Source organism: Prosopis cineraria, unplaced genomic scaffold (assembly GCF_029017545.1).
Source record: "Prosopis cineraria cultivar Desert tree isolate PC_DT_omini unplaced genomic scaffold, ASM2901754v1 PC17, whole genome shotgun sequence".
Classification (NCBI taxonomy): domain Eukaryota; kingdom Viridiplantae; phylum Streptophyta; class Magnoliopsida; order Fabales; family Fabaceae; genus Prosopis; species Prosopis cineraria.
The window spans coordinates 292,438-301,517 of NW_026555348.1; the positions used below are offsets into that span (position 1 = coordinate 292,438).

Genomic DNA, 9,080 nt, shown 5'->3' on the forward strand with positions numbered 1-9,080 from the left:
ATGAATTTAACCTCTTTTTTTTCTTTCTCTCTCGCGAGCTTCCTTTCGGAGTCGACGTGCTTCCTTATTCGCGAGAATTTCCTCCCTCCGGTGCTGTCTGTCTCTTCACTAAGCGCTCTTCTTGTCGTTTCAACCTTTCCTCATATCTAAGCTTTTTGGCCTGAAGGCTTTCTTTAGCCTGATCAGATAATGGTGCTCTACTTTTGGACATAGGATTGGATATCACCCAATTCTTCGTTTACTAACGTAGAATTCATACTACGCCGGATTTGATGTTTCAAAGAAGTAGGTGGTTGTTAACCACCGAAGTCTAGTTGATGTTTACATATGTAACTTAACCCCTTATTCTATTTATATTTAAGACTTTGTCTTATGTCTTCTCTTTCCTGCGTGCTGGACGGATACTAACTCTTCTTCTTTTGATAAATAGAGGGGTGCGCTTTCCCTTTGAATGAGTAGATCTTCCCGACCCCGTGCCTACCTTTACTCAATGCTCCTGAAGTCCGAAAATGAGACTGAGTGGAAAGGGGGCAGGGAAGTTAAGTTACAGAAATGGTAGTCGTGGACTGGTACCGCAGTACTGCCTACTTTTGGTAATCCTTATTGTGATCTCTCAGTCAGCATATCAATTTGATAAAGGGCGTGAGCACTCCACTCAAGTATGTGGAAGTGCTTTTCGGCTCATTGTGCTTGCGAGACGAGACGATCCTCGGATCGGTTATTTTCAAAGTCTGTTGGGAATACGTAAACGCCACTGTGCTATGCCGGATCAAAACCCGGCCATATCAACACTGTTTCGGGCCCCACGATTCAGAGATGGATAGAGTGTGGCGAATCAAGAGGAATGAGCTACCTTTGATACGGACGGATTATCCCCCACCGATGAAAAAAAAGAAAGAATAGACTGATCTAGAGGGGGAGCAGCGGAGTTTTCGCCTGCCCCTCAACGGATTAACTCGGCGTGCCACCCTCGGCTACAAGGTCCTTCCAGGACCATAATGAAGAGCACTGACTTGAAGTTCTGACTCTGCTCTTCTGGCTCACACCCAGTCCAGCGTTGTCTGTCTCCCTCATCAAGTGCCGTTTCTAGCCCACTCTTGGACAAACTCGGTTGGAAGTGCGCCCCTCAGGACGTGACCCTCGGATCAACTACACTCTTGTAGCACCCCATTGCCCACTCTGCGCCTCTGTACAAGTCCTCTAACTTGCTACCTCTGAACCCAATCTCGTCTCGCGTGGCTGTCACTGACCCATTACGTTAGAAGGCCTCTCTAGGCTTGCCTCTGTTTCTCTAGTAATGTGCCTCCACTCTCGGAGGTCTTGGCTCATACCCTTATGTACCTCTGTACCTCAGAACTCAAATACTCGATGCCTCACCAAGAGGTCTTAGCATTCTGCTCATCTTTGCCTCAAATTCACGGATGTGTCTGACCACTTCTCCAAGGCTTCACCCTGTACTGACCCTTGTGCCTGCAAGCAAGTCACCCTCATGGTTGTAATGCCCACAGAAGCCATGTACTAGTGCCTCGATTGAACAACCCTAGAGTTGTAGTGCTACCCCGTTTACACTTATCAGAACAAGTATCTTGCCTCATTTGCCTCAATCTCGGTGCCTGGTGGTCTCCCCCACTCAAGCTTGGAACCCACTCTGATAATCTCGGATAGTGCTTCCCGTAGTGCCTCAACCCACTGGTCTTCACCCTCGGTTAGCACGACTCAAAACCCACTGTAAACTCATGGTTGTGTTGCCTCTCTAGTGCCTCAGTCCTCTGACCTTCACCCTGAGTAAGCTTAGTACCCATCTCGATCTCGTGCCTTCTTCCCTGAGGGTCTTCCCTCAATGCGCCCCTGCGCGTCTCATCTAGTAGGAAGTAGTCTTGGCATTGATCCCACGACATGGCTATCGCCCCTCTAGGCTAGCGTGGTTACCCCTCACCACTTGCCACTTGGCGTTTTCTTTGCCAACATGTCCTGTAGGTTCACATGGGTAACCAAAGACTAAGAGAGAGATACAGGAAGTTTCCTAGCATCCCGATGTTTTGCTGATAACTCAGTCTCTGAAAGAAGCACGCCCCTGAATACCTCATGAAACCGTGCACCAAGCTCAAACCAAGCCATCAACTAATCCGAACTCGAAAGACTGCTCTGTAGCTGCTGAACGTAGCCAACAAGTAGGACAAGTCTCAACTAGCCCACAAGAAGGTAGCCAACAACATAGATTTGGCACGGCCAAGCAAGAAAACGGATGTTTTTCAACGGATTACGGGGAAGGGCCCCCTTTAGAGATAGGGGCTGCTTCTGGTAGGGATAGGATCAGTTAACCTTCGCATGCCGATTCGTATTACTCGAGAGATAAGAAGCTCTACCCCGGTGTTAAGGGCACCCAGCTAGAAAAGCGCTTACGGCCCAGGGATGTCCCCACACAGATAGTTTGCCCCCCGGGTATGTTTGCCATATATCGGGGTGGAAGATGGAATCGGGGCGGTTGGCTGCGGAGCCTGATGCAAGCCTTCCCAGGCTGAATTCATATTTCAGTAGAGCCCGGGAGAGCTATTACTATTCCAAATTAACTGTTCGGGGGTGTTGGTCTATCTAGGTTGGGTAGGGCCCCAAAGGTAGTTGCCCCATCTCTCTTCTACCCTTTCCCGTGATATAGAGGCTAGCACAATTCCGAAGGTGAAGGATTGATTTAATATAAAAAAATGCTGAATTGTCAGCTAGCTCTTCCCCTTTCCCGGCTCACTCATTATGCAAGCAAGCAGCGCTACACCACTTTTGCGTAAATTCCTTCCGGTCTCACTCCCACCTATTCCTACCGTCGAACGATAGAGAGCATATAGTTCTTTGTTCATCCTTAAACCATATGGTTTATTACTGAATTAGCTCACGCGAAAAAGTCGGTCGCTTCATGCATGTTCCAGATTGTGGCTACGACTTTATCTCCTGGCACCTCCACCGCTAATGCAAGCATCCATCTAGTTCCATTCTATATCCTGTCCTCCCCTTCGTATCTATTGATCGCTATCCATTTTCCTTGCATCCATCCCGGGAGCGGAGCTATACCGAAAAAGATTTTCTAAATTATATAAGTCTTATATTCACCCTCCCTGTTCCCCAGCAACTTCAAGGCAACCAAAGGGGGACGTAGGGGAGATGGAACAACGTCCAAGCTGTGACAACCCAGCAGCAACAACCTGCTTCTCAGCAAAGGGCAAAAAAATCTATCTCCTTCATCCCAACAACATCAAAATCAGCAGCCACACCAGGTAGCTCCCATCGCTTCGCTTTACTGAAGAAGGCCAGAGTGCTCCTGTTCAACAGTCAAATGTTCAGGTCAAAGCAATGGCCAGCGTAGGCGTCGACAATTGACTTCTTTTGCTGACCGGGTTCTCTTTGACAAGTAAAGTTCATTAAACATGATGGGCTTGCCTACCCTCCAGAACCTAAGCCTCTAGGCTATGACCCCAACAAATATTGCAAATTCCATCGCGGGTATAGCACTAACAGATGCATAGCTTTTAGGCATTTTTTTTCAATACCTCGTTGAGGAGGGTAAGATCCAACTTGATGGGAATTCTATCCAACCCTCAACATCCACCGCTGCCCCATCGAACCTCTCTCTTCACATAGTCAGGAAGTGGTTCGTGAACCATGTGAAGAGAGAGGGCAAGGCTCCCATGGAGAGCCAAACGTCTTCAAGCATGCCAAAACAAGAACAAGCTAGCCTTAATCAGACTTCTCATCCTTATGGTGCAGTGCCACCCTGTTATGGAAACTTTGACAAGCAGTCTACGGCACCTAAACAACCGCTAGTGACGATTCTTTCTCCTATGGTTATGCCCATTTTTGTAGCACAAAATCCTCAACTATATTAGAGTACTACAAACATTTCAGTCCTCGAGGTGGCAGATCCTCGAGAACCGCTCACCCCTTCACTGGAAACGACTTATGCTACCCCACCCCAAGCATCGGTCGGGGCGACCATCGACATGGCAGGGAAATCTAGCGGAACGGCTATCCCACACTTGGCTAGGCCCATTCCATTGAGGCTTGATTATCTTTGCATCAATACCCCTCCCTTGTGCTACAGACAGCATCAGTCAATACCACCAGGTCAGGAATAATTTCTCATTCGCAGCCACAGTCTCAACCAACCAGTTGGGACTCAGCCTGCTTTTTCGAAGCCATCCTTTTATATCTCCTACAGACCCAACCAGTTGAAGATTTGCTTCCTGCCCAGATCTCGATTATGGAACTTCTGTCCACTTCACAAGTCCATCGGGCTGCCAAAGGCTCTTCACCTTAGCTATGTGAGTGCGCGGTACAAAGGCCTACATTTGAGAGGCATTGCCTATAACACCTGACTTGATAGCGCAGGCACAAGACCTTTTGAATGCCCACTTTGAATGAATAGGAGGGAAGGGCCTATACAGATTCATCCTGTAAGGACGCCAGCACCTTTCAGCTTTCCTGTTTACCCAATCAACGCCCTCCTCCATCCATCTATTCCCCATCATAGCACTTGGAATGACTTCCACAGACCTCCATAACGGCACTCTTGCCGAGAAAGCCCTTCCACATCAAAGGAACTTAAGCTTTCACTAACCCCACAGGCCTTTTTTGCTATCACACGAGAAAAATGCCTTATCGCCAATGATGCTAACCATACCTCACTTGTCTTAGCTGAGTTAATGCTTCAATTAAATCATACCTGCCCAGAAATGTATAAAATACCCTATAACACATATGTTAATCTATAGAGAAAAAGAAGAAGTTCAGTTCGAAATAAAATACCATATAACACATATGTTAATCTATAGAGAAAAGAAGACTCCCTATAACACATATGTTAGTCTATAGAGAATAAGATATTTATAAAATACCGTATACAACCTATGTTAGTCTATAGAGAAAAGAAATGTATAAAATAACATATATAACATATGTTATTCTATAGAGAAAAGAATACTCCCAATTCTCATTTGGGGGTATGAATTATCCCATCCCAGCACACCAGTAGTGCCCTGAAAATCCTCGTCCAGGCCTGTCTCTCTCAAACAATGAGTCTAAACTCTAGATAAGAGTATAACGGACATGAACCAGCTCATCACCGTTAGAGAGAGGGTTATTTTATTGACCAAAGAGGTATGGCCCAGGGTAGGTGTAGAAGTGATATTGTTGCTGGGGACATATCACCGCTTAAAAGCCCAGCAAAAAAAGGTACCCTATCCTGGATTGATAATATCAGGAATTACATTCCATACGCCATTCTTAAGATGTAATGATCTGATTGTTTTAGCTGTTTTGCGACTACTAATCAAGTACGCCTACACAACAGAGTCTGACTACGGAAAGTTTACCATTAGCTATGTTATGAGTACTCCTACCGGTGAAGTATCCTTTACAATAAGTAATGCTATTCCATTTAGAGAAGATGGTCAAGATTTACCTTATCCTTATACTTTGATAGATCAACTTGTCAGGCAGAAAGCAGAGGATTATGACGGCGCTGAGATCTCTAGCATATATATTCGAATCTATCTTTCTGAACTGAAGTCAAGTGCAATGCCATATATATCCGATGACGATATTGCTAGCAAGATCTGGGAAAGCTTCAACAATAAGGAGACCTTCAAGCCTAGAGAAGCGAGAAAGATCGGCCATAGTAAGCGTTGTTACCCTAAGCATATCACTGCACTCAAAGCTAGTTCAAGTCAAAGGCAGCCATTCATTGTAGCCGATATAGAGACTTTACTCATAAATGATGTCCATGTACCTTACGCAGTGGGGTTCATGGTAGTTAGACCTGGTGATTATCTATCTTCAGAGACTGACTACGGCATTCTAATATATTTTAGTGAGGATTACCCTGATATAGTATTTTCAAGCTTTGAAGAACGAAGCAATAAGCTCTTGTTCGACTTTATAGAACGTATAGTAGTAGTAGTTAAAAAAGATCCTTCGATAAAAGTAGTTTACTTTCACAACTTCTCACGATTCGATGGAATTATTCTAATGAAATTTATAGCAACTCATGGTGTGAAGTACACGTTCACACCTCTTATGAGGAATAATCGTCTTTACGAGTTATCAGTCTATCATGGTAAGAAGCTGCTATTCCGTCTAAGGGATTCCCTCACACTGCTGCCGAGTAGTCTTGATAACTTAGCTAAAAATCTCTGTCCTCACTTAGGGGTTAAGGGATCTATCCCACATGAGAATGTGCAAGTGTCGAATCTGAGCCAACTCAGAGATCAATTGATATCATACCTGAAACAGGATATTCGTTTGTTAGGCGGTGTGATGCTGAAAGCACAATCTATTTATTTTGATGAGTTCAAAGTGGATATCGTGACTAAATTGACCTTATCTTCGCTAGCTCTCTGTATTTATCGTACTAACTTTTACGATCCTAATACATTTCCTATCCATATCCCAAATCGTAACGAAGACAGTTTTCTTCGTCGTGCTTACTATGGGGGCCATGCTGATACTTATCAACCTAAAGGGGAAAATCTAGATTATTACGATGTGAACTCTTTATATCCGTATATCATGAAAACATTTCCTATGCCTGGGGGTAAGCCTGTCTGGCATGGTAAATTAGAAGGTCAGGATATAGACCGCTTGTATGGATATTTTGAGGCTCATATTGTCTGTCCTCCTACTATTAAGAAACCTTTCTTAGCCTATAGGGATAATCTAAGTAAAACGATAGTCTTCCCAACCGGGGAATTCGTGGGTGTGTATTTTAGCGAAGAATTGAAGTATGCGCGCGACATAGGCTACCAGGTTACTCTTATCTCAGGCTACAGCTTTGAAAAGATGAATAGCCCATTCGAGAGCTTTGTAAATACTATTTATGATAAAAGAAAAGATGCAAAGAGAACGGGTAATGATGCTATGGCTTATGTTTACAAGATACTCATGAACTCACTATACGGTAGATTTGGTATAAATCCTAAATGCACGATCACTGAGGTCTGCGATCTTGATCGATATAACCTATTGACAAAGATAAGTGATTACATCTTTGCGGACAAGCTTAGCGAACATTACTATATCGTCACTTACTGGAGCAATACCGGACAGGTCTCCGACTCTGACTGGTGTCCTCCAAGGATATCAGCTGTTCAATTGGCTGCAGCTGTCACAGCATGTGCTCGGATTCATATGTATCCCTACATTTCCAGACCAGACTCTTACTACACTGATACTGACTCAGTCGTTCTTGGTAGTCCTCTTCCTGAAGAAGATGTATCATCAACTGAATTGGGGAAGTTTAAGTTAGAATACTATGCTCTTGAAGGTATCTTCTTAGCACCTAAGAGTTATTATATTATGTCTCAAGAAGGCAAGATTATTATTAAGCACAAGGGTCTTGCAAAAGCTTTGGTCAATAAAGAATGGTTTGAGTCCCAATACAAAGATATTAATAAAACAATGCTAACCCCTGTTACATCTAACTTCAAAATTGATTGGGTCAAGCTGAACATCACCAAAAAGGAAACTCTTGTTAATCTTGGAATAAAAATCAATAATAAAAGGAATCCTATCTTTGATGAGAATGAATATTGGGTGGGCACTGTGCCATTGGTTGTTACAGACTTAGCGGGTCAAGAAATAAGGATACTTAAATATCAAAAGATGCTTCTTATTCAAGAAAATGAAAATCTAAATAAAGAAATCGTTGATTTAAAGTCTAAAATAACTTACTATGAGAGTTTCAATATAAATATGCTTGGTAAGACAGCTTATGACCTAAAGAAATCTACTTTAATTAATGATTTACAACAACCACCATCTAAAAATATAAAGAAGAAGAAAAAAGATATATACAAAAGTAATAAAAAGAAAAAACCTGGTTAGAAGAGAGAACCGTAAGTCAAACATTCCGAAGTATAAGAAAGAATCAAGAAGGTCGCCGACTGCTACTAAGAACCTAACAGAACTTGAAAACAAAAAGATTAGAATCACCACATAGCAAATGGCTCGAAATCGGATGGAGTTCTTCCGCCGGTGAGTGTATCATCTTCGAGTGTCGCTGGCACTTATCCCATTTGCGGACCCTCATATCAAGCTATTTCACTTCCTCTAATGTTGACTGGTACCGTTCGTGCCCAGCTTCCAACTCCTCTCGCTAAAGCATTCGGTCTGGTCTTCTAGAAAAGATACGGAGTCGCTCGACTTACCGGTCATCTTTCTCTTTCTTTCCAGCACCTGCACGTAAAGTATTTAGGTAGCTGTAAGAGAAAGAGGAAGGTCCAATCATGCTACTTTAGAAAGATGCTTAACCCATGCCATCCCTTTCAGTCTTAGAAAGTGAAATCCCATAATCTATCATTCTCCAAAATTCCCCAAAGGGCGTTCAGAAAAACCGTATAGAGAGCGGGCTGCACCTAGCTTAGCCTATCCAATATCCGATTCAAAAAGAGCTTGGATTGCAGCTTTTCCTCTCTCTGTATAAAGTAAGTCAGTCCCAGTATTGGGCAGAGCCCATTGTCAAAGGATCGTTTCGCTGGAATGCTAGCTTGAATCTAGCTACTCCCATTAAAAGGCATTTTTCACTCTACTCTGGCTACAAACCGAATGAAGAAGTCGGAAGCAGTTCATCGCCTGTGGGAGCTTGCTGATAGTGAGGAAGCCATAATCTATAGGATTGCCTATTTTTCTATCTGTCTGGTGAAGAGAGAATGGAAGATACTCTCAATAGGACAAGCACCCAATACCTCGTCGAGTCCAAAGCTCCAGCTCAAGCAGTTCAGTCCAAAAAAGAGATGTCTGCCTTCGTTCTCGCTCAAGCTAAAGCTCAGTCTGCTAACTCAAGTCGCAAGTCAAGTAGTGGAGATCCCGTGACAGACAGAAAGAAGAGTTAGACTGGAATGCAAGAATGAATCTCAAAAAGGTCTGCTCTCGCAGTCAGGATTGCGACTTTGTAGATTTCCAATAAAAGGTATACGTCCAAATCCATTTTTGTTTACCCGGACTATACCCCTATGTATTCTACTCGTATCGTAGCATGAGACCCTCTCGGAAGTAGTTGAAGATCTAAATATTCAATCCCGGGCAAATTGATTCTT

General features: G+C 43.6%; 1 protein-coding gene across 1 annotated transcript; it reads left to right on the forward strand.

The window, feature by feature from the left end:
- The first annotated feature begins 5,094 nt into the window (after positions 1-5,094).
- Positions 5,095-8,876, forward strand: LOC129294903 (DNA polymerase-like). The gene is made up of 2 exons (XM_054933384.1): positions 5,095-7,309; positions 8,689-8,876. Exons 1-2 carry the CDS (start codon positions 5,095-5,097, stop codon positions 8,874-8,876), a joined length of 2,403 nt encoding a protein of 800 aa, XP_054789359.1.
- The last annotated feature ends 204 nt before the right edge of the window (positions 8,877-9,080 follow it).